We start from the raw sequence: 24,684 nt of genomic DNA, 5'->3' as shown, positions 1-24,684 counted from the left end.
TAGAGAGCTTTAAGGAAAGCAATATCTATGAAATTACTTTGTCGGTTATATGCAGAAATACAGAAAAGGTAAAAAATAAGTTTTCTAATTACTTTTCTGACCTCTCCACATCCACAACTCATTCCCACAATGTTCAATCCATATATATAATAATGCCACGAAAAACTGAAATAAACTACATAATAATAAAATTTCTTATAGAACATCTCTTCTTCTTTACTTCTGTTTTATTTGTTTTGTATATGATATAATATTACTCGATGTTAGCCGGCTTATTGAGTTTCACTGCACGTAATAAAAGCTAAAATGTGTATGATCTTACTTGCACTTTGTCTTTATTTCACTACTGAGAGTCTCTGTGGTAAATATTTATCTCTATCATAACCATTTTCAATTTTTGGTCCAACAACACTAATGCCGATTTAGCTAGTCTTTTTCCTAAAAAAATAATGTAATCTACCAGAAATAGAAATAATTTTTTTTTTCTTATTTAGAAAAGATAACGATACAGAAAGAGACCCATTTTCTTTTTTTTTTTGGTCAAAGAGACCCATTTTCTAACCAAGGTATAACACACAGAAATACCAACAACATAAAGAAAAAAAGGGATGAATGAGAAAAGGGCACAGTAGTCATTTCAGAGATTCAGCATTATCTGGACTCTGGCCACTGCTAAAAAGCAAAAAAAGAGCGTCATTCAGTGGTCCGCGAGAGTGGAAGGAAACGCATGACCAAACGGGAATTTAACAATTCACGTGCACGACTTCGTTACAAAACCGGTTTGACGCCGTCATTAATTAACGTTAAACTGTTAAAGCTACATACATTTGTGATTCATTAATTGAGCCTAAATCAATATCTACGACCAATTCGGTATTTCGTTGGAATACGGAGGAACACAGTAAAGCTGCATTAGTGATTACTATGTTTTTTTTCTTCCAGTAAATCATTGAAATTAGTCCAAATAAGTATGAACACATGTGAATAATCTAGAGAGAAGCTGGATTAAGTGAACTTCATATCTTTGTTTTTGGAGCATGAATTAAGTGAACTTTATATTTTCACTTAGTGACAAAAGAAAAAACTTTATACTCTGTTATAGCTGGGCCTATATGTTTCAATATGCCCAGTAATCATGTTCGCATTGGGCCGAAGTAACTCAATTTCCTAGGTTTCCCACAAGCCTACATTATAATATATTAAAATAAATCATATAGCCAGACCAACGAGAGCAGGTTTGCCCGAGAGGTTAAGGGGGAAGACTTAAGTTCTTCTGCACATAAGTGCGCGTGGGTTCGAACCCCACAGCCTGCATTTTATTGATATTTCTCTATCAAAATTTTTAATGTCGTGTGAGTTTATAATAATAATTGTTCTTCAGATCTACGCATATGTTTAGCGACTTCTTCCCTAAGGAGCTATGATCTACAAATCAATAAACAAGTCAGTAAAATCGCGTGTTTGTTCATATTCGTCGTCGTAAATAATCGGCTACGATGTGGCATTTGTCGTTTCTGTCAAAATACAAAAGATCACCGAGTGGGTTCAATTATTATTATTTTACACAGATAGCGTTCCACGTCAATACATAGCAAAACATCACAAACTCGAAATTAAAAATCTAACCATCACATTTTCCCTTACTTCTCACATTCGCCCCACAACTTCCTTAAAAACTCGGATGAACCCACTAATGACTGATCAAGCGAGGATCAACCTCAACTCTAGCCACACCTGCCGGCGCTTCCTTCGCCACCTCAACCTCTCCTCTCACAAGAGCCACCGCCACGTCATCATCACCGATCTTCTTCTTCGTCTGTTCCTCGTCGTAATTTGGATCTCCCTCGTCCATCGCCGGCGGATCTGGCTGCATCTCGTAATCCTCCATTCGATCAGGCCCCTCCCACGTGTATTTCCCACCGTGACCGGACTTTGACGGCGGTCGTTTGAGCGGAATTCCGTCGGAAGAGTGCCTATCCATCCGTTGAACGCCTTTTTCCATCAGCTTCCGCTCCACCTGCTTGATCGTCTCCGGGTTTCGAGTCTTCACTTCGAATTTCTCGACAGATTTCCGACTTTCCTTGTCCGGGTGCTCCGCCCGCAGCACCACCGTGTTTTTGGTTTCGTCAACTGATACCGTCTGCATCTTTTTACTCGCTCTCAACTAAAACTCTTTGTGGAATACAGAATCAATCAAAATCACACGCTGCGTTTGCGTTTCTCTGCGTTATGATCAGATAATAGTGTTTTATATAAAGAGTGAGGTGAGTGAGGATAAGAAGGGAGGGGACAAATATCTGATGAAGATTCCAGCAAACTCCCTTGGCTTTCTCGTACATTACAGAAACGTCTTTTTATTATTTTTTTTTTCATTAATATAAGTTAGATCAATTATGAATTGTTTATTATAATTATCAAAATTGAAAACATAATACCATCTTAAGACTAAAAAAGAAATATGAATGCATTATATACATTTGAACATCTAAAATTTTATGAATTAATATAAGTGATCTTAAGAAAAAGGTAAGTAGGTAAATCTTTTTTTTTTTCCTCAATTAGGTAAATCTATTTGGCCATCAAATTTGGATAAATAAAATTCAATTTTATATAAACAAAATTGATCAAATAAAGTAAGTGAACCATAGAAAAAAAAAAGTTAATGGGAGTAAATATATCATTTGATATGTGGGGCAAAGGTTATTATCCTTAAGAATTTACACTAATTATTTTTTTATTGGGGAAGTCTTAGTGAAGGCAGATACTAACTCACACCCCTCCCGGTTATATCGATCAGAGTACCAACTTGTTCTCCGCATAATGCCTTTGTAATGTTCCCAGCTTCCAGAAAGTTAAATACCACAACTGTTTTTGACATCCATAGAAAGGAAAGGATCAGTCACACATTACATTCAAGGTTTGATTCAATCATCAGGTGCTAAGTATAGTGTTATCGTTCAATTATAAACCCAATCAAATCAATATTCTAAATGTCCCATCTCGAGTAAGCTATCGAGTAAGTGACGGTGAAATCAAAAACTACGTGATACATACACATGTTTACCATTGGACTCCAAACTGCACAAATCGCTACCATTTATGAGGATGGAAAAAGATGATGAAAGAGAGAAAGAAATCTCGACCTGGAATGCTGTTCTCTTCACATACGTTAAGGGCCATTGTATCCATCGTTGTGAGACCTCTAGAAGCCAACTCGCGAAATGTTATGTGTTCGAATGTGACGTTACTATCTTGTGAATGGCAGTCATAAACACCATCCACGTTTGTTCCTTTCACCATTGCCTCTGCATTAACTGATGATAATACTTACAAGAGATCTTAGATTAGGACCAGTTAGTTTTAGGTTATTGTAAGAACGAACTCTAAGATGGAGTGAAAGGAGTTATTACTATCTATAGCTCGAAGGGCTGCAGATGCATCAGATGATAAGAGTGGATTTCCAAGCGTAGCACCAATGCCACCAAATATTACCACTCTGCCTTTATCCAGATGTCGGGTGGCTCGTTGACGATTGTAAGGCTCCCCGACCCCTTGAACCGCAATTGCAGTTTGTAATCGTGCCTGAACTCCCATTTTCTCCAGAGACGATTGCAGTAAAACAGAATTCATCACCGACGCCATCATACTGTTACACAACAGAAATTTAGTGACCGGAACAACACATCTCCAGAATGTCGATATACGAAAGACAACACAAGAGAACAGACATTTCGATTTGAACAACCCATCCATAAGATGTCGATAAATATAGTATGACATTTAAAATCCGTTGCTAGCTAAGTGCAAAGATGTTTTGACAACAAATGTGTGAGAATTTCAGAGTATGATGAACTTAAATGGATACATATCCTATTATCCCATCATGAAAGCAGAACAAATGCTCTTACAGTGTCTAGGTTTTTTTTACTTTGGAAAAAGCAGTAAACGTTCTGAAACGCAAAAGCTACTGATATATATGACAAATGTAAGTAGAAGACGAAACCTGATATGATATGCAGTGGTTCTATCCATACCCGTAGCAGTTATCCATGTGCCACCGCAAAAAAAGTTCCGACTCCCAACAACTATTGCTACCTGGTAGGAAGAAACTATGAATATCATTAAACTGGATTTTAAAAAAGGGCAATGGAGAAACAATTACAATCTGGAACTGAGTGTTGCCTCTACACCAAGACGACAAGCCATTGCAACTTCTCTAGCAATCAGATTGACGACCTAACAAATCAAGTAGAGAATTCATTGCCTGACCAAAATAATGCAAAATACAATAATAAATGATTATGATGAATGCTGTGAGAAACCTTGGGATCAATGTTATTAGGACCCGTGCAGGCAAGAGCTGCACCACTGATTTTGAGAACCACTCTTCGCCATCTAGGGTTTGATGTAGCCTTGGATTTTACGTTATTTATCTGAACTCCAGGGCTATATGTTACCAGGGGATACCTGAATCAAGCATTACAAATCCAAATATTTACATTCGGCAAGAGCATAGAGAGCACTATAACAGTCCGAAAGTGATCGTTATCTGCATTACCTCTTAGCTGGTTTCACAGCATTCCCCAGTGAGCTGCCACTTCTATCTTCATCAGACGCACCTTTTGTGGCCAAGGAATTGCCCACAATCTCTTCCATCTTACTGAACCAAGGCCAGTGGCTAGCTGATATTCCTCCACTGCTCATCCTGTGCCTTTCTAGCTTATACCTCTTCTTGAGATTATCGATCTTGTTCTTACACTGTTCTACACTCTTGATCAGCTTTTCACACCTCTTGCTCACCGATGAAGCAACCTCTTCCCAGTCCCTTCCCCGCAGATTCCCTCGATTGAGCTGTGTGAACTTGTCCGAGTACGCATCTAACAAACACGAGATCGCCGCGTCGCTCCATTCTTCCCTGTCCTTCCTGTACTCACCGGCGGAGGAAGACGATGTCCTCGGCCTTTTGAAGCTACCGTAAGGTGTGTTCTCACCGCCATTCGTTGTTCCTCCGTCACTAAGCTCCTCCTGACTCTGCCTCTTCTCCACACGAAGACCCCCGATTCTGGATCTGTTCGCATCGAGTTCCTCGTCTCCGTCGACAGCTGCGTTGTTATCATACGGATTCGAATTCTCGTCCGCTGAGAAGGGATTTACACCGTGAAAGGCAGAAGAAGCCTCGACAACGACTTCGTTCTCGTCGTCTTCGTCGCCGTTTCTCTGTTGATGCGGCACAAGGATCTGGTTCGAGGGCTTCGGGGTGAATCGCCTAGGAGCGTACGGCGCGTGATGAAGAACTTGGTGGTGGTGATGTTGTTGATTAGGGTTTGACTGATCCTCGCCTAGGAGAGAGAAGTCGTCATCACACGACGCCATAATAGATGCCGTTAGGGTTACGTTCACGGCGCCTAAAGGCGGCGGCTGCACCTGAGACGGCGTTAATTAGCGGCGAGAGGACAAAGAAACGGAAGGAGAAGGCGTCAATGCGTGAACCAGCGCAAAGGGGATGGGCCGTCACAACGGCTCCGTTAGGCAATGGTAGGGTGCAAATATAAAATAAAAATAAAAGTTTAATTGCAAAAACCGAATCAAACCAAACCTAAATTCGGTGATTCATCCGGTTTTGGTTAAATTTTTGAAAAGCTTTATCGGTTAACATTTTTATATATGAGCTCGATTTCGGCTTACCTCAATGAAAATACAGTATTTGTTTGTTATGTTTGGTTAGAAAACTTTATTTGATTATTCCACAGTTTAACCTAAACATATATGTGAAACCTTTAACTCATCAAAATGTCACATTTAACTCATCAAAAATTAATTATTTGCTGACGTTCTTGATTTTGTGCATTGTAACTTACATTTCTTCTGGAAGGATATGAAGTAATCAGAATCCTCAGAGGATATTTAGAATGGTTTTGTGTCATTGTTGTTCTCGCATCTTGGTTTCGGAATGTGTATAGTGTTTTTGAATATCATGTTTTCTTTGTACATAATTGTATGTTGTTATTTTCTGTCTTATGTATTGTTTTATGTGTGACTGTGTGAATGATGAACTTCATAAATCCAAACAAAGCAATTCAATATGATGTTTTTTATTAAAAAAACTCGTGTAGGTGAATGAATAATATCTAAGATTACTTCCGTTTATGTTCATTGACTAATCATCCAAAAATTGAATGAAATGTTTCTGAAAAAAAAGTAACCAGAAAAAAACTGTAACCGAACCAAGATAAATTGCGTGCGGTTTTATATAGTTACAATTTTATAGAACTGATATAAGTAGACAACAAAATAACCAAACCGTAAACCACTCCAAGCCAATGGTAAGTTGCAATCTGGAAACTTGGAATGGGAATGGCACGTGAGAGGAGGGACCCACGCACCTGAGAAGCGTTACGGTCGTAACAATTGTCCGAGAGCCGAGTATTGCTTCCGTTACATTCAACTAGACTTTTAATACCTACGTAACTTCGTTAGTTTCCGCATCAGGAGTTTTGCAGAATATATTAAAAATGTCTTTTACTATATCTAGAGATTATAAACCTTAACTATTTTAATAATAAGATTTTTAAAAATTCAATAGATTTGATTTATTAGTTTTTGAAATGTTTTACAGTCCTCAAAGTCTAATGCCAAGCAGTCCCTTATAGTTTTCAATTAGACTCAACAGTCGACAAATATTTGTTTGAGAGTTACAGTGAAAGGGTAAATAATGCCTCCGGCCTCTCAACATATAACTGTATATAATTTTGTATATTGATTAAGCTTATCAAAAGCACCCGTGGCCTAATGGATAAGGCGTTTGACTTCTAATCAAACGATTGTGGGTTCGAGTCCCACCGGGTGTGCAAACTTTTTTTTTCTCACTTATTTGGATTACTTTTTAATTATATAACGTTGGATCTGACGAGTTTAAAATTTTCTGATTACAGCATCTTCATGAGCACCCAAGGCGATTGTGGGTTGCTTACATTTTTTTCTGTTCAAATGTAGTTTAATTTTGTATTAATACGATTGATAAATTTCTAACTAATGGGGCTAATCAGACGGTTTTTTGGTTTTGAACATCACTAATTAAACGTTTAAATAGAAATCATACTTACCTTTTGCCTATACAGTACTTTATAGATTTTAATTTGCTGATTATGTTGAAAACGAGAGAATCCTAGCATCTTCCACATTTGAAACTAGAAGAAAGTTACTATAAACTAACAAAACGAATCCAAGACACCAAAATCCTAACACTAATTACATAACCCGATGGCGGAATTCGGGTCAACCCGGTTTACACGAAGACTGTAACTCGGCCAATTCAATCTCCCTCCGGCGGAGAATGAGAACCATCCTCTCCGTCTCTAGCCTCCGTCGCTGGTTCTCAAGATTAGCCTTCTCCATTTCTCTCTCCTTCTTGCTCCGATACCTCAGCCACTTCACTCTCTGCTTCTCCATCTCCACCGCCTCCCACTCGTAACCAACCTTCCTCTCTTCAAGCTCCAACGTCTTTGTCCTCATCCACTCCTTCTTCTCCAAAGCGCTCTTCCCCGCGTCCTCCAACACACGCGTCGCCTCCTCCCTCATCCGCTTCACCGCCGGCGATACTCCTTCCCCTTTCCTCCGCTTCTTCCTCGTCTCTTCCTCCTCCTCCTCCGTATCCTCCATCTCCGACTCCGAATCCTCCGCCATATCCGACTCTTCCTCTTCCTCGCTCTCCGCGATTCTCGCCATTTTCCCTGATTCCGCCGCGTGAAAACAGCTCTGCTGCTCGGGACGTCCCTGAATCGGAGCCTGATTCGGTTGCGGTTGGTCGTGACCACCGAGATGGCCGCAGCTATTGTGATAAGCGCACATCTCTCTGAAGAAGAGATGTTTAGAATTGAGCAATTTCTTGACCTCGTCTTTAAGTTTCGGAGTCAGATGATCCATGGCGTCGAGCAATCCCTGATTCTCCACGACGCGACACGCGGTGCCTTTCCCAAGTATGTCGTTGACCCTCTTGTACCTCTTGTTCAAGTCATTGAATTTATCCTCGCACTGTTGCGGCGACACGGAGAAACCTTTCTCAACCATTGCTCTCGACACCGATTTCCACTTGCCTTTCTTCTGCTGCAACATCCCTCCTCCTCCTCCGGCGATCTTTTTCTTGGCGTCGATTTGATCGCTTAGCCCAGCTTCGTCGCCGATGTAGAAGACTGCCATGATCAGAAGCCGAACCATCGTGTCCGTCCACTTCATCCTATGCCACTGCGAGATTTTCCTCTTCCCGTCGGTTCCCGCGCTGTCTTCTGGGTGACACCCGGACCCGGAACCCGACCCGCGGTCCTCGTCGTCGCCTACGCTTGCCGGTGACAATTGTTTGGGTTTTGAGGCGTATGGGTACAAGGGTTTAATCAGCGGCTGAGTCTGCTGATCGCCGGTGGTTGGATTTCCGGTGGCGGCGTAAGGATGCGGATGCTGGAATTGCACTGGGTTTTGGGGATTCTGTGGATTCTGCGGCATTTCCAAGCTCAACATTCTCGGACTAAACCCAGAAAACATCACATTTGTTGATTCCATAGAGCTCGAATCCCAGTTGGGAATAATTGAAATTCCGCGACAAATGAAAAATTATAAACCCTAAAGATCGAGAAAAAAATCGATGCTTTTCGTCGAAGGAAAAGAATCTCTCCGAGAATTGTTAATTGCAGTATCTTCTTCGGGTTCGAGTTTGAGTTTGCATTGCGTGTGGAAGAAAATTGGTCAAGTGGGTTTCTGGATCAGAGTCAAAGAATGAGAGATTGAAAGAGAGGAGTCATCTACAAATAAAAAGAGAAAGAGAAAGCAGAGCAGCTGGTTTTCTGAGGCGTCAAAGTGATGGTCTGAAAACTGCCCATGGTTTTGTGGTTTTGGTTTTGTGTTTTTTTATTTAACTTTTGTTTCCTTTTTGGGAATTGTTATTAAGAAAATTTCATATACAAATCAAGCCAAAACCAAGGGCTGGTTTTGGGAAAACAGTGGAGCTGCCTTTTTTTTGCCACCGTTTTACCTTTTTGACAATAAATCCAAATTCCAAAATCCATACATAATGTCTTAAGATTTTTGTTTAAATTGATTCCCAATTTTCAACTCTAAATGACAAATGTATACTTTTTTCTTTCTCGAACCGTTGATTTTAAAATGCACTATCACAATCTGGAAACATGTAGAATGCAAAATAAATTTAGAGTATGAACTCTTTATGTTAATCACATAGATATAGATGGTCTTACTTGGTTTATGTATACAGAAGATAATAATAGATCAAAAGCTTGCTGTAAGAAAATAGATAATAGGTCGTGGGCCTTTCTTATCCAATACTAAAACATAAAAATAAAAACCTGGGCGTTGGATCCAGGTCTCACCATGGGCCATGGGTTAGAGCCGGGACTGAGAACAACCATGGACACAAGGAAGATTCTGATGGGATCTTCTACTTCCTCGGTTTTGCTTCCTCCATCACAGCTTTAAACTCAATGCATCAGACGCTTAAAATTGATGTCATCACTTACCAAGAAGTACTCGTATCCAAGAGCTTGAGCTCGGTTTCGAAATTCCTCCATTTCTTGCTCCAGGACTTGGATCCCGACCAGCACGTTCGCGCCTGTCTCACCCTTTTTTGAAAGAGGAAATATAATATAGTAAGAAGGAGCCTCAAATTTGCATCAAAGCTTCTTGGTCTTCCCTTTTTGTATGGTAAAATGGTGAATTGGGAAACAAACCTGGGCACGGTAATGGAAAAGGCTAATGTTCCATCGTGGACTGAAAGAGTCCAAGAAGTTCATTAGAGCACCGGGTCTCTCAGGGAAGGTGAATCGGCATAGAACCTCGTCTTCAACACTTGATCTTCCACCCATCTGATATACATATTGTGTTGCATCAACCAGAGAAGTTACTTGGAAAAGTAGTAATCCTCACGGAGAAATCATCACAGAGAAATATCGATTTTAAGGACGCACCAAATAACGCAGGTGATCTTTCACCAAGTCACTGGTTGTGAGATTGTAAGTTATGAGTTGAGAAGATTCCATTCTCTTCTCTAGTGCTTTGAGCTCTCCGGGTGTGTGCAATCCAACACTGCACACAAAATTCTGCGGATTAGAGGATCAATAACCCACTCAAGAAAGAAAGATTTTTCTAGGAACGGACTTACCCGTATAGAACAACAGCCTCCTCTTCCGAGCCACATCTATATTTGAACTCGGTTATGTTCATTGGTCCAACCTGCATCCATCAATGTATTGTATTAGATGCGTTCTGTGACGGGATTAATTTATACATGCTATAATACGAAACACACACCAGTTCGCAGAATTGCTTAAAGCTTCCAGGTTTTTCCGGCAAGAGAGTAGCAAGAACAGCCTCCTGTTGCCTACCGACATTGGCGAGTTCTGTCACAATCCTCAGCTTGTCAAAGTTCATGTTTGCACCACTGGTTATGGCTACAACATTCACGTCTTTTAGGCCATAATATTTACAGTATGCTTCAGCTCCAGCGAGCGCAAGAGCCCCTGCTGGTTCTAATATGTTCCTTTTCTCCTCAAACATATCCTGTAGAGGCAAGAATATGATTATCTATAATGACCCGAGGAGATGCTAAAAACCACATCACAAGCAATAACCAACTAGAGGATAAACCTTACCTTTATTGATGCACATATAGCATCACGGGTGACAAGAACAACACCATCCATTAGCTTTCTGGATATACGGAAAGTCTCTTCGCCAACTTCTTTGACTGCTACACCATCTGCAAAACCCCCAACCTGGTCTAGTATCACTCTCTCACCGTGATGCAGCGACAACGCCATTGCATTTGCATCCGCCGGTTCAACACCAATGATTTTCACCTGCATAACAAAGAAGTCACAATAAGGGAACAGAAGATGCAAATCAAGGAAAATCATATCTCAAGAAAAAAGGAGGAATTTTGTCACAATGTGACATTGACAAAAGCAATATCAGAAGAGACATGTACCTCGGGAGAAACTCTCTTCACATAAGCGGCAATACCAGCTATCAGACCACCACCACCGACGGGGACAAATATAGCATGTAATGGACCCTTAGCTTGACGAGTGATCTCCATGCCGACAGTACCTTGTCCAGCAATAATATCCGGGTGATCAAAAGGAGGTATAAACGTCAGACCCTCCTCTTCAGCTCGTTTCTTAGCATATGATTGTGCTTCATCATACGAATCCCCAACAAGAACAACCGTAGCACCCAAATTCTTCACAGATTGCCACTGTTATTATAATCCAAGAGAAGACCTTCATCAGATACTAACTTGAGATGATGCAAGAAATTCAAGAACATGACGCAAAAATACCTTGATTTCAGGGGTCGTAACAGGCATAGCAATCACGGCGGTGCAGCCGAGTTTACTAGCAGATAAAGCAACTCCTTGAGCATGGTTCCCAGCTGAGGAGCAGATAACACCTTTCGCCAATTGCTCTGCTGGAAGTTTCACCATCATGTTGTAAGCTCCACGAAGCTTAAACGAGAAAACCTGATACACAGTTTTTGTTCAAGTGACCCTTAGTTAAACACACTCAAATGTCATACAGCAAAAATCAAAACTTTTTAAAAATTTCTCTGAAATGCCAACGAAATTAATTGCCTACACAATGCGATTTAATCCAAGAGTAGAAATTGGAGCTTACAGGCTGCAAGTCTTCTCTTTTAAGAAACATGCGAACACCTAACCTCTCCGATAGCTTCTTGGCCAATTGAAGTGGAGACTCAATCGCGATGTCGTAAACCTTCGTGGAGAGTATATTCGTCAGATACTCCATAGCCTCCGCGATGCTTCCGTTCTCGGGTTCGCTCGTACGCTCTGGAACCGCACCGAGGTAACCGGCCGGGTATTGCAGCGAACTCGGAGAGACCTTGAGACGTGGCGGAGGATGATCCGGCGGATCTTGCGGAGCCAAAGGCGTTTCGTCTCGGAAAATAACGGCCACTGGAGAGACATGATTCCGAGATCGAGTGATTCCGATAACCGGTTTTGCTCGGAGGTTGCTGCGGCCGTCGCAGCGGCGAGTACATGGAGGTAGCGGAATGTGATGAGGTACGGGTTGACCTAACAGTTGGCTACGGAGGGACGACGGAGCCGTTTGAAGCCTGACGGAATCCATGGCGGCTCTGATTTATATATATAGAGAGAGAGTGAGGAGGTGGCGGCGACGGCAACAAAGGTGTCTGTCTGTGGCCGGTTGGTTTAAAATGGCCTTAAACCCATTCAGCAAAAGTTTATACTTATAAGGAAAATAACACTATTCTGTTATTTTATTATTTTAAATCAAATAATGATGTTTTGTACTTTGAAAATAAACAGAAGTACAATCCGACTTAAATTTTTTGTTCCAGTTAACAAAGATTTGATTAGTTATTTACTCAACTATATAATTTTAACTTCTTAAATGTTGTAAATAATTTTAGTAGATTTTATTATAAGTAATCGGTAAAAAATTATTAATATACTTGCTTGGCTTTGGCAGCACCACATTTTGAAAATTTTAAATAATCATATCAAAAACTAATCTTTTAACTAATCGTATTTTCTTTACAATATTAAAAGTAATCGGTAAAAAACATTAATATATTTGCTTGGTTTTGGCAACACCACATTTTAAAAATTTTAAATAATCAAGAACTAATCTCTTAACTAATCGTAATTTCTTTACCATATTTCCCATTATCTACAGAATGTTTACATAAATTTATGTAAATATATCAAAGATATTAGGTCCTATTGAAATATTTTATAAATAACTTAAATTTACCTAGAAGAAAGATTAGAAAGTGGCTCTGTTCTTTTCATAAACGCTGCGTCAAGCGTTCGGCGACCAAAAAATACACTTAGAGAATTTGAAAACGGTGTCCGTGTTCATACGTCTGTGAAGCTGTGATTACGTTTAACAGTGACGCCGGTGTTGTTGGTGACGCTGGGAAAATACAGCGTCATTTTTTAGGTATCGTGGCCACCTCCTGAGACACTTCCTCTTTCAACAGCATCTCCGTATATGGTTGTTTTGCTAGAATTAAAGTCATCGCCGTTTTGAGGTATTACGGTCGTCGCCGTTATGATCTGTCGCCGTTATGATCTGACGCGGACGCAGACGCAGCGTCGAAGAAAAGAACAGAGCCAGAATGCTTTACCTCTTAAAACTAAAACCTAGTATTCCAATCCATAGCTAGCTTATATCAATCCCATGTATATACTAATATACATTGGAAATTAGGCTCAATGCTAAGATTGTACTATAGTATCCCTAATTGCTGGCATGTAAACAACGTCGCTGAATTGACCTGACCCTTCAGCTAATGAGATTTGTGTCTTTGCGTTAAAATATTGAGACATCTAGAAGCTCGCAAATCTACATGGTGACACTTCTGAGATGATATTCGTAACTGATGAAAAGGTTAGCGTTTTCTAAAATTAATGTTTACAAGGAAAAGAGATCATTTCACCGAAAAAAAAAGGAAGAAGAATAGATTAGATTAAGGACCTAACTCCATTTTATATATAAAAAAAGCTTTTATATAGCAATATTATTTATTGATTTTTAGGGGCATCACATTGTGATAAAGTGGAAATCATATATAGTAAGTAGTACGATCGGTTTGTGATGAAAAGTTGAAAACTCTCGTATTTGGTAATACTCTTTGTGATTATAGAAATGCTGGTTTGTGCTAGTGAGTTTGAAATGAAAAGAAAGAGATAATGGTTTCCAAACCGGAACTCAATCCAACTACTACGTAACAATTTAGGTCACACTGACTCGGATTGCATCTAGTGATCCAAATTACTAGATCCATTGTAAAATTTACACAACTTTTTCATCAAAACATTTTATTTATTAGTTGTAAATACATAAAAGTCTATATTAATTTCCTCGTTAGAAACGTATAACTTATAGAATTTTACTTCATTGTGTTTATGTACATCTATAATGTATAACGACTATGGATGTGGTGGAACATTAACTTTAGACTGGGGGAAAGTGTGGTTCCAACGTTGGATTTTTGATTAGTATTTTTAATTCGACATGTTTTAGTCATTAACGCTTTTTGTTTACCGAAAATCAAATAATTTTTTTGTTTTCTTTTTAAAGATCTAACGGCGTCAAGTGTGGGTGTAACGGCGGTGAGAGAATCCGAAATCCTAAACTTGTGGATGAGAATTCCAATTTTATCCCTTTCCCTCTTCCTCTCTATCTCTTTCACACACGCATTTTGAGCTCAAACTCAAGAAGAAGAAAGACAAGAATGAGAAAGTTTCTTTGAATCATACGCGACAATCTATTAAGTTGAATACAAAAACATCGAAACAAACAATGATCTTAACAATGAAACTTCTTCACCCTCTCCATCACTCTCTCTCTTCCTCCATTCCCTTTCAATCAAGTACACTCTGTTTCTCTCTATACACCACTGTATTAATTAGCATTTTTTTTAACATTTAAACCAATAAACAAGACGCGTAATCATGCAAAACATTGTTGTTTTTTTCTTTTCCTTTTTTACAAATTTGCAGGAAGAAGGCAATCCAAACCGTACCGGTGCTCATTACCGTCTTCAAGCGGCGAAAAGGTCATCAGATCAGAGACCGTCGATTCTCCGGCGCCGGTGAGCCACGAAGGAAGAAGGGTTTTACTTGGATGTCTCCTCGCCGCCGGTTAGATTCTTTTCATTGACCACTTCTCAGTTCTTTGCATTTCCACTTAAGCTAGCTTTCAATCAGTGTGTATCAAAATCCTCAAAAAGTTGGTTTGTCTGAATAAAAAATACAGCTTCTGGGATTCTGTTGGCTGATCCAGCCGAGGCCGTAAGCACCAGCAGAAGAGCTGTAAGCATAGATATCATCATTGATCAATACATACATTATGCCTTGTTCTTGACTCAAAATCAAATCTCTTACATACAATTTTTTGCAGCTACGTGCATCCAAAATACCTGACAGCGAGTTCACGACTCTCCCCAATGGTCTCAAGTTCGTACATTTCCCCTTTACTATACACCAAGATCTCACATGATGTAATCATACATACTTGAAAACTGCTTTTGTGAGAGACATTTGAAATGGTTCAGAAACCCAACGCATCAAAATTTCATTTGAATTCAACCTCAAAAGGGATTGAAAGGTGGAGTCTTTGTGGCAAAAATCATAAGTTTGGTTTTGAATTCTCTTTCTTTTGTTGCAGGTACTACGATATAAAAGTTGGCAATGGAGCAGAGGCTGTGAAAGGATCTCGGGTCGCAGTACGGTTGTGAATACGTTTCCTGGTTAACTTTCGACATGTAAAGAGCTTATGGATATATAAGAAGCTTTGGTGCTTAACCTAAAGAGATTGTGTTGCAGGTTCACTATGTTGCCAAATGGAAAGGGATAACGTTCATGACAAGTCGACAAGGACTTGGTGTTGGAGGTGGAACGGTCGGTATAAGGCAAATCCATTACTGTACTTGAATATATGCGATGATCCTTAATCGATAACATAAAAGTTTTTTTTTGGCAGCCATACGGGTTTGATGTTGGGCAATCAGAGAAAGGGAATGTTCTCAAAGGACTTGACCTTGGCGTTGAAGGGATGCGTGTAGGCGGTCAGGTTAGTTCTTGAAACCAAAAGGCTCCACAGACTCAGATTGTTCAAGCTCAAATTCTTGTGTTTGGTTGACCCCTTGAGATATTATATATACAGAGATTGGTGATTGTTCCTCCCGAGCTTGCTTACGGGAAGAAAGGAGTTCAAGAGATTCCTCCAAATGCAACAATTGAGGTGATATGTCGTTAAAACTGATTGATCAGTTTTAAGTTTTTCCTGCTCCTTAAATGGTTGTTCATGTTCTGGTACCTTTTTGCTTTTGCAGCTTGACATTGAGCTCTTATCAATCAAGCAGAGTCCTTTCGGGTATGTGAGATCAGTTGTCTAAAACGCAAAAAAAAAACCTCTGCTTTACAAAACATGCCTTGAAGGTAATCTTTTCCGTTTTTTTTTTCTGCAGGACGCCAGTGAAGATCGTTGAAGGCTAAGATATTAATGAGAAGCAGAAACTGAACTCAAGATTGTATCTTTAAAAACCCACAAATGTCTAGATATTAATCTAAATGTGCTAAGAGCTATGGAAGATTCAACTGTATCAGAAGAATCTGGTTAATGGATGTCTGGATGAGATACATTAGCTAGTCCGGATTCATAACCGCTTCTCATGGCTTATTCCTCTGTTTCGTACACTTTTGCGCTTTGCAAAACATCGAATTAATTCAATCCCATATACTTAACATATGGTTACAATTGAAATTTAGGCTGGACCATCCTTGCTTGTAGTTATCTTGGACTGAGATCTAGATAAGATTACAAAATGGGTGTTACAACGTTTGTATCTTTGTGATGGAAGAAAATTCCTACAAAAGAACGATTGGAGGGTTAATCTAATACATCAGTGATTAAAAGTTGTAGAGGCCAAGTGATTAGCAGACGTCTTTGCCTGAACGCCTCTTGCATTAGCTGTCCCGAACGGATTCCTGGCGTTTGCTGCTTCCGTTGCCGTGACTGACTTCTTTATCTTCCAAACCCAAAACGTATAAACAAGTCAAAAAGAAAAACACTAATATAAAGTTTTTTTTTCTTTCTATATTCAGTTTTCTTAACAACTTACAGCGGCAAGTCTCTCTTTGTGAATATCTGTTGTCAGCTGCAAAACGTTTTCCAAGAAGCACAACCAAATAAAGTTAGAGGCTATCTTGGCTAAGTAATAATTCACAGGTAAAAAATTGGATGAATTGATCACACAACAATATCTAAATGATTCTTACTGGTTTTCGAAATGTCTTGATCTCGTCACTGCTAAAACCAGGAGGCCTGATATTCCAGTTTCTTTCTACATGTAAGGAAAAGAGATACCAAAACGTAATTAAACACTGTAAGTGGAAAAGGAATCAAAAGGAATGGGCACAGTATCAATCAGAACGAACCAACATGTAGCAAGATGTCCTTAGCCTCAAGAGTGTCTGACTTTCTATGCTTGGCTAAAGAACAGCCAAAAGTTGTGATCTGGATAAAAGGAAACACAACGAGCTAAAGTTAGTGAAAAAACCAATCAGAGGACACAAATACCTCTCTTAACTCTATCCCGAGATTCATATAAAAACATGTTGGAAAACAAAGTGGTGTGAGCTACTTACTGATTCCACAAAGTCTTCAGCAATATCAGCAAGGATGTCTTCAACCTCTGGATCCAACTTCTCTGACGGATCAATCTGTGGATGCAAGACATACTAAATTCAGAGAATAAATTCAATGGATATAAGGCAGGGAGTTTGAGCGCAGAACACCAAAGCATCCCCCATAGTTAGAGATAGATGTTATTGTTAAATCTGTTCAAAGTCACCATGGCATGCTATTTGGCTTTCTATGCGAGCCAATTGGCAGATCACTCACATTATATCACTTCTATTTTATTTTTTACCAAATACATTTTACTTTCTCCGTAATAGATCTATCCAAGTGGAAGAAATCAGTTATTCATTAAGTGACGAAAATGAGAACACTAATCTATTCCGCGGTCAATATGCAAAATGGATTACCAAAAGTTGAGGATATAAATGTGTGGTCGGTGGATACCTGCTGAAGTAGCTCATGGATGCTTCTTTTTCCCAGGATACGATCATCAGACTCTTCATTCTCTGCTGAAACTGTTTTAGCTTGGTTTCCTGGTTGAGGCACAGGGGGCTGGCTCGGCATTACTAGAGAAGTAGCTTTCTGATTTACCGACCCTTGGACCCGGGTCGGTTGATGTGGGTGGGGTAAAGGCTGCTGCGGAGATCTCAATTGTTGAAGTTGCTCTTGGGGCTGATGTTGTTGCTGAGATTGTTGTTGCTGAGGCTGTGAAGTCGCTGGTGACGTGGAAAGATGTTGCTGAGGAACATGAGATCTCTGTTGCATGGAGGGAGTATTTACTTGCGGTCTATATGAAGGGGGTGCCAAAGGCGGCTTCCCTTGTGCAGAAGATGATAACCACGGTTGATTAATGGCTTGCAAGCTTTGTTGTGCTGCACCAGTAGATTGGACACCAGGAGAACCAATAGGTGAAGGTCTCATAAGGCTATGCCCTTGAAAATTCTGCCGAAAGAAAATATAAGGAGTTCAGGGTTTGCAAACAAAGTTCATTAAGTCTCCTTTTTGGTTTTATAAAGGAACCCCAAGTAACAATGAAAGAATAGATGAACCAGTTTAAAAATTATCAACATGGACATGTTCGAGTTGAAAAAAAAAACATTGAAAGAAAAGTCCGGAGAGATTTAAAAGGTTAAGTGGCTCAACGGTGCTACAACAATTAACCTCTGATGTATCTGTATCACCAAGTGATGGTCACCTAAAATTCTATTCATCCATGAAAACACATGACGAGAAAAACTATTTGTTTTGCTTGTGAGTCGCTTAGAAACTTCAAATCTTAAATGTCTTCAAAGTAATGAGGTGATAATCATTCCAATTCATAAGGCAGATTTTCTTCCTATTGTTTTCAAGGTTCACAGGCAGAATCATAGAAAGAGTAAAAAAACCCTACTTGGGGAACAGGAGACTGGCTACTTGGGGAGGAAGCTGGCCTTAGAGAGGATTGAGTCGGCCTCTGCTGGTGCTGAGCCATCACACTTGGCCGCATTTGGGAGCCTGAGCCAAGCGTCCCCATCATCCCAATTCCCTGCGTTCCTTGCATCATCCTACCCTGTACACACAAAGCAAAGTTGGTATCTTTTGGATTCTTCTTACCTATTACAAACACACAAATCTTTGAAACATGGCACATATGAGAGAAAAATTCACCTGCGGGACACTTGTCGCTTCTGAGATTCCGACTGTTCCACGACCCAATCCGCCGTATTGCTGCCCAAAAGAGCCTGGAAAAGCAGAAGGCGAAGGCTGAGAAGGTGAAGGAGAGGGGCTCGGAATTGGGGAAGCTGGAACGCCAATCGCCATGCCGCCCCTTTGCTGCCCATTAATAGGCAGCGACGACGAAGAAGAGGCCGGAGCTGCTGAGGACGATAGCAATGGCGACGATGCGGAGGAGAAGTGAGTGTATGAGGAGTGTTGTTGCCATGGTCTCGAGTACGCCGGTGGAGGCGGCCGTCCCAAAGACTGAGAGAGGTTTGGTTGCTGTTGCGTCACCGGAGATGTCACCGGACGCGCGTATTGAGGAGGATTAGGGTTCGGATTGATCGATGGTGATGCCGGGGCTGGGGAAGAAGGAATAGAGGAAACGGAGGAAGAACTCGGATTGGTGGGAGGAGGTTGCTGAATCTGTGATAAAACCGACGGTTTCGGAGCCGTTTCCGACGATTGAGACGGTGTTTCCGGTGGCTGAGACGCCGTCGAGCTTTGCCGTGGCTGATCCATGTAAAGGTAGTGAATGTGGAGGGAAGGGGATATTTGGGTTTATAAAAGATCTAACGAACCGGAACTTCCGGTATGGAATGATACCACTAAACCGCTATGAGGAATCTTATTACTACATGCCATTTATTGGGCTTAAGATCTTTCCTTATTTTGTGCTTTCAACCTCATTTCTTTTACTCATTAGTTTTGCTCTCTATAGCCCAAATTGTTACTCTCCTTTACGTTATTATCTTCTGTTTTTTTTTTTGTCATCCCACTTTTATGTTAATCTCTTTTGTTTTGTATGATAAATGTACTCTTCAACTAATTTTCTTTCTTTTGTATGAGTATGACTATATATATGTGGCGTCTCTCCTTTGTTTTAAAATTTTGATACGTATTTTTTCTATCCTAATTTTGTTTTAACACAGACATTCACAGTTAATACCATAATGATATATTGGATTCGTTTGTACCCTTAAGCCTTCAAAAGAAAATACTTGTATTGATTCCGATTTGTTTGTGGATTTGAGACTTTTTGGAGAAAACATTGTCGAAATTTAAAGCTGGTGACCTGGAAAAGTTTCTTTAGTGTATGTGTCTCCAACGACTTATTAGTGCTAATTAAATTTGTGTAATTCAGGATTCGAAATGTTAAGTGTAGTTCGGGATAGAAAACATGCAAGAATAGTTTTAAGTAGACTTTTTCAAATGGAGACAACCTCTTTTAGGTCAAAAAATTTAAATAACCCTTGTAATAAAGAGCACACATATATAAATAACTTATAAGTTCCATACAAGATAATCCTTTTTAAGAGAAAACATCAATGTTCATTAGACATCACAGGATCAAATCTTCTCTTCAACGTACCAATCTCCTTAAGACTCAACCCAAAAGCTTTCATAAGCAACTCTTCATTGATCCCTGAACCAAAAACCACCGACGGTATCTTCTGAATTCCAGGGCTTTGGCTATTAAGTCCTCCAAGAATCGTGGCCGTAACATCTCCCACGTTCATCTGAAAATGCACAAGCCCTTTTGGGTAAACCATCATTTCTCCTTCTTCCATCTCTTTAGCGTAAACCTTATTGTTCGAGTCCACGAAACCTGAGTAAACCCGTCCTTTAACCACGTGGGCTACTTCCGTGGCCCGAGGGTGGTAGTGTGGCGGGTTTATGGCGCCGGGTTTGAGATCAGCCCGGACAAACGACATGCCTAATGTGTTTAGGCCCGGGAAGTTTGTTGGGCTTACGGGGACTGTGGCGAGTCCTGCCTCCGTGAAGTTTCCGGCGGTTTTTAGACCGGAAAATACGAAATCTTCAGTGGTTACTTCGGAGTAGTTCTTGCAAGGGAGATTGGTGGAGAAGTGATGGTAATGAGGAAATGTGATTGGTTTTTGTATACAGAAGTCTTGGATCGGGTCGGGATCGGAACCTAATGTGAAGCAGACTCTGAAACAGACAAGAAGAAGAACTCTTAGATGAAAAAGAGTGTTTGCTTCCATCTTTTTACTTTGGTTTTGAAGCGTGAAGAAGACTTGTGTTGTGTGACTTGTGTCTGATTTAAATAGGCAAGATATTTGAAGTCAAGGGACTAAGTGAGAAATTGTGGTTCACCCGGATTTCCGGTACATTGTTTGCGTACGGTCGATAACCAAACCAGATTGCAATTCTTTGTGAAATTGTGGGTTAGCTATATATGTTTGAAGATGGTTTACTCTCCAAACATTTTCGTTGGATATCGGGGAAACAATAAAATTTGCATTGGAAATTCGATCGATCTGGTTTTCACCGGTTTTGAGATGTGATTTTGGTTTAGGTAGAATTGGAAAGAAAATAAAATGATAGAGTAAACTTGCTTAAGTCTTGATTTTAGTAATTTCTCACATTATCCACTGTAATATCACCAAGTAGATACATACATTTCAGATTTGTGATATTATTTTAAAAAGAAAAAGATGACGGAGACAATTCTAGTGAATCATTGGCGATGATGTTAGAAGGGCATGCGGTAAATTGCTGTATTTGCTTGAGAAGGAAGTTATATGAATAAGTAAGATAATGATGAACAAACAATAGTTCTCATCATCATTATGTTTTGTATCTACAATGTAACAGGGAATTATACTAAATCTATCATCAATAACATGGGCTGTCCCTTTTATGTATGTAAACTATAAATTAAGTTATCATGTCGAACTTGTTGAAGTACGTATGAACATACATATGGATAACATTAAAGTCTGTGTTTCAACCAAAAATATTTGTATGCATTGGGTTTTTCATCATACTAGTAAAGTAGCAGATAGTAAATTTCTATCTCTTTCAAGCTAACAAAAATTCTGCCGCCACCACTAAGAGGGGAGTGCATTCAATGCCCTACATAGTAAACAAAGGCAAAAATAATGGTTTATTCAATAGTTATTTATTTTATCTTTCGCTTTAGAGCATCATGATCAAGCCATCAACATCCACCATTCACCCCAGAAACACCCTAAAATATTTCTTCTTTACCCACCCATTATATCTTCTTAGCTTCCTACACTCATTATCTTTGAGTGTTCTTAAATCAACGGTCAACGAAAACATTAGAATTTAGAACCCACGCTCAGTAAAAAAAAAGGTAGTATTTTCTTTGAATAGAAAGACAAAAATTCTGCCGACCAAAAACAAGGAAAGTAAAAAAAATCTAAACCCACTTTAGGTCAACCGAAATGGGTGAAAGAATTCTTAGTATGTCAGGGATTTAAATCGGATTAATTTTATTTATGCTCAAATCAATATGGCTCACTTGGTAAAAATATCATATGTAACGGAATTAATATGAATACACACTTTAATTTCCTCGTTGCCAAGGAAAAAAAATTACAGAATTTAAAACATGCTTCGTTGGTGGAACCTATTCGAACCCACTTATCATCGTAAGCACTTTAAGCTTAGTTGATGAAATGGACCACACTATCCAAAAATATCAACTTTGCATAAGCTTACGTTATCAAGAGGGCAAATAGGTGTATATCAGTATATGTATGTATAAATGTGTATATGTGAGAAAGTGATGGATACATAGAGTTTGGTATAGCTATAGCCTAATGGGAAAGTATCAAAATATCAAGTCGTAACGAGAGTTCGGTTTTCTTGTTGTAGACTTAGGCTTAATATAAATGCCTTAACGGTCATTTTTCTCTATGCCAAAACAACATATGACGTCGAAAATTATTTTAGGCAGACCTGAATGCAAATTCGTTGGGGATCATCACAAGAAATCAAGTTCGGTGAATAACCAAAATAAAGAAATTAAAGTTATATGTAGCACAAAATTCAAGCGTACAAGGGATTGAGTTGTTTTTTTTTTCTCTTTTTTCGTTTTCTTTTTGGAAACGTAAGTATGAGGAGGATATACACACGTTATCAAACTAGATTTCAGTTGAGTTCTCGTGAATCTTGTGCGTTTGGTTTCACTTAATTACTATAAGCTAGATTCTAATTATATCAGCTGGTATTAGAATCAGCATATTAATGATCTAACATTACGGAAGAAACAAATTCAAGTAAAGGGATCTAGAAATGAGAGACTTAAAAATACCAAAATAAAGGGATCATGATCATTTGAAGTAGCATGTTGCTTCTGCTTAATCAACTTGACCATCGGCTTTTGCCAATAATTCAAAACTAACACAATCGGAAAACTTAAGTAAATGCAAACAAATAAGGATATTGTAATGCAGCGAAATTGGAAGAGCATATTTATAAGATAAATCATTCAACTGTGAAAGCATGTCGTCTAATGAGAAGAATGAAACGAGTGAAAAATGTACAATGAAATGGGGTTTTGTGAGTTTCCAACTAATGAAAAAATCAGTAATATGGAAAAGTGAGACTTGCGGTGGATGTTAGCAGTTAATAGAAAGGGGCAAATATTCAATGGAATAATGATTATAGAAATCAAGTCGTGCTTCGAATTTGGAAATGACATATATCCACTTATCAAAAGTCATTTGGACTCTTTTTGTGGTCCTCCTAGTGGCTCCACCTTTGGTTATAGCCTTAAGGCAAGTCTCTGCTCAAAACCCTATTCCTTTTGGTCAAAAGATTTTTGGTAAACATAAAATGATAAAATTATTAGACTGTAAATGGTTGTAACAGTTGATACACACAAGTGTGGTTAGATGTTTACTAAAGTACCAATGGTGTAATGCAATCACTCATCATATAATGTTAAACAATACTATAAAAGATTCGATATTGATGCAGAAAATAAAGGTCATTAAAATGATTTTGAATATTAAAATGCCGATTAAAAGGAGGAACAACTTGAATACTCAAAATCATTTTAATGTTGACAAACGAGCCAGTCGCGAAAAGTGTAGACATATTATATGACCTATATCCTTATTGTTTAAACCGACATGGAATGAATCAAGATCTTATTCCATACACGATACAAGCTCCAATTTCCAAGAGACGACAAGATATAGCCATATAGGAGTATCTTTCAACAAGAACATCCGGAGTTGTTAAACAATTAATCATCGAAATTTTGGTGATGATTTTGAATTTCTAATTTAAACAATTTGATTACCACCTATCCACATGTCGTACCTTTTTCACGAATATACAAAGCAATAAATAAATCATAAGCACAAGTACGAATATCAAATATTTAGATTCATAGACTATGTATTTAAAAGGGTAGCAAGTACTTATTGGTACGATCAGTGTGTTTCAAAAAACACTAACATTAATTTACCAGAAACACTAACATTAATTCACCAGAAACAAACACATGCACTTTGAAGAAGCATACCATCTTTTCGGGACATTTAAACAAAATTAGTTATAATTATATAAATTTTTAATACTATTATTACTATCAAATGTTCAACATCATTTGTTTTTGACCACACGGTCCACACTAATCACGTCAACCACATTTACACCACAAGCACAACTGTTCCGAGATGTTTATGTGAAATTATCAGAAATTCCTTAAAACCAAATAAATATTTCTTTATATGTGAAAAAAACAATAAACGAAATTAGTTTAGGAGATCCAACTATGTAAAAACAATTAGGAGAGCACCACCCCACCACACCTCACCGGAGGCCACTAGGATATATAAAAATATTAAATAGAATGATGCAAAGATCAATGAAGGGCCCACCAGAGATAATGGCACTCCTCGTAATACTCTTAAAAGGCAAGGGTATTTACAAAACCCTAAACTCTATAAATATAGAGACACAGAATCTCCAAAACTCAAACAGATGACAAAAATCTCCGAACACA

At 39.0% G+C, this 24,684-nt stretch overlaps 7 protein-coding genes and 2 non-coding genes across 12 annotated transcripts; 3 read left to right on the top strand and 6 right to left on the bottom strand.

Annotated features, from left to right (window-relative positions):
* Positions 1-1,231: 1,231 nt before the first annotated feature.
* Positions 1,232-1,314, top strand: TRNAL-UAA. The gene has a single exon. It is a non-coding gene; the product is annotated as a tRNA-Leu (tRNA).
* A 209-nt stretch (positions 1,315-1,523) lies between these two features.
* On the bottom strand, positions 1,524-2,296 carry LOC18023905. Its single transcript, XM_006407552.2, has one exon. It carries the CDS (start codon positions 2,144-2,146, stop codon positions 1,691-1,693), a length of 456 nt encoding a protein of 151 aa, XP_006407615.1. The 5' UTR covers positions 2,147-2,296; the 3' UTR covers positions 1,524-1,690.
* Positions 2,297-2,622: 326 nt separating this feature from the next.
* LOC18023904 lies at positions 2,623-5,521 on the bottom strand. Of its 3 annotated transcripts, none has more exons than XM_006407551.2 (7): positions 4,559-5,521; positions 4,323-4,467; positions 4,183-4,236; positions 4,004-4,095; positions 3,411-3,646; positions 3,144-3,326; positions 2,623-2,865 (listed from the first exon to the last, which is right to left on the bottom strand). In XM_006407551.2, the coding sequence occupies exons 1-7, from the start codon at positions 5,371-5,373 to the stop codon at positions 2,765-2,767; spliced, it is 1,626 nt and encodes a 541-aa protein (XP_006407614.1). In that variant the 5' UTR covers positions 5,374-5,521; the 3' UTR covers positions 2,623-2,764. The 3 variants fall into 3 exon arrangements, with proteins under 3 accessions (XP_006407614.1, XP_024015545.1, XP_006407613.1); XM_024159777.1 differs by having other exon boundaries at positions 3,144-3,305; XM_006407550.2 differs by having other exon boundaries at positions 2,665-2,865; positions 3,144-3,314; positions 4,559-5,373.
* Positions 5,522-6,775: 1,254 nt separating this feature from the next.
* On the top strand, positions 6,776-6,848 carry TRNAR-UCU. The gene has a single exon. It is a non-coding gene; the product is annotated as a tRNA-Arg (tRNA).
* Positions 6,849-7,108: 260 nt separating this feature from the next.
* Positions 7,109-8,859, bottom strand: LOC18023903. The gene has a single exon (XM_006407549.2). It carries the CDS (start codon positions 8,551-8,553, stop codon positions 7,276-7,278), a length of 1,278 nt encoding a protein of 425 aa, XP_006407612.1. The 5' UTR covers positions 8,554-8,859; the 3' UTR covers positions 7,109-7,275.
* Positions 8,860-9,177: 318 nt separating this feature from the next.
* Positions 9,178-13,046, bottom strand: LOC18023902 (threonine dehydratase biosynthetic, chloroplastic). 2 transcript variants are annotated; one of them, XM_024159747.1, is made up of 10 exons: positions 12,801-13,046; positions 11,679-12,159; positions 11,345-11,524; positions 10,991-11,260; positions 10,656-10,862; positions 10,315-10,563; positions 10,166-10,236; positions 9,972-10,089; positions 9,735-9,869; positions 9,178-9,626 (listed from the first exon to the last, which is right to left on the bottom strand). In XM_024159747.1, the coding sequence occupies exons 1-10, from the start codon at positions 12,836-12,838 to the stop codon at positions 9,486-9,488; spliced, it is 1,890 nt and encodes a 629-aa protein (XP_024015515.1). In that variant the 5' UTR covers positions 12,839-13,046; the 3' UTR covers positions 9,178-9,485. The 2 variants fall into 2 exon arrangements, with proteins under 2 accessions (XP_024015515.1, XP_006407611.1); XM_006407548.2 differs by lacking the exon at positions 12,801-13,046 and having other exon boundaries at positions 11,679-12,245.
* A 1,181-nt stretch (positions 13,047-14,227) lies between these two features.
* Positions 14,228-16,300, top strand: LOC18023901 (peptidyl-prolyl cis-trans isomerase FKBP16-4, chloroplastic). Its single transcript, XM_006407547.2, has 10 exons — positions 14,228-14,424; positions 14,555-14,695; positions 14,811-14,866; positions 14,955-15,010; positions 15,222-15,279; positions 15,380-15,454; positions 15,537-15,626; positions 15,720-15,797; positions 15,889-15,929; positions 16,024-16,300. Exons 1-10 carry the CDS (start codon positions 14,355-14,357, stop codon positions 16,049-16,051), a joined length of 693 nt encoding a protein of 230 aa, XP_006407610.1. The 5' UTR covers positions 14,228-14,354; the 3' UTR covers positions 16,052-16,300.
* Positions 16,262-19,415, bottom strand: LOC18023900 (transcription initiation factor TFIID subunit 12). The gene is made up of 8 exons (XM_006407546.2): positions 18,846-19,415; positions 18,589-18,747; positions 17,643-18,140; positions 17,204-17,278; positions 16,994-17,072; positions 16,835-16,899; positions 16,678-16,713; positions 16,262-16,584 (listed from the first exon to the last, which is right to left on the bottom strand). Exons 1-8 carry the CDS (start codon positions 19,413-19,415, stop codon positions 16,459-16,461), a joined length of 1,608 nt encoding a protein of 535 aa, XP_006407609.1. The 3' UTR covers positions 16,262-16,458.
* Positions 19,416-20,119: 704 nt separating this feature from the next.
* On the bottom strand, positions 20,120-20,932 carry LOC18023899 (germin-like protein subfamily 3 member 2). The gene has a single exon (XM_006407545.2). The coding sequence runs from the start codon at positions 20,897-20,899 to the stop codon at positions 20,219-20,221; it is 681 nt and encodes a 226-aa protein (XP_006407608.1). The 5' UTR covers positions 20,900-20,932; the 3' UTR covers positions 20,120-20,218.
* Between the last annotated feature and the right edge of the window lie 3,752 nt (positions 20,933-24,684).

The sequence above is a fragment of the Eutrema salsugineum genome, unplaced genomic scaffold (assembly GCF_000478725.1).
Source record: "Eutrema salsugineum unplaced genomic scaffold, Eutsalg1_0 scaffold_13, whole genome shotgun sequence".
NCBI lineage: Eukaryota > Viridiplantae > Streptophyta > Magnoliopsida > Brassicales > Brassicaceae > Eutrema > Eutrema salsugineum.
Note: the sequence above shows the minus strand (reverse complement) of the source record. Positions and strands in the feature narration are given on the sequence as shown.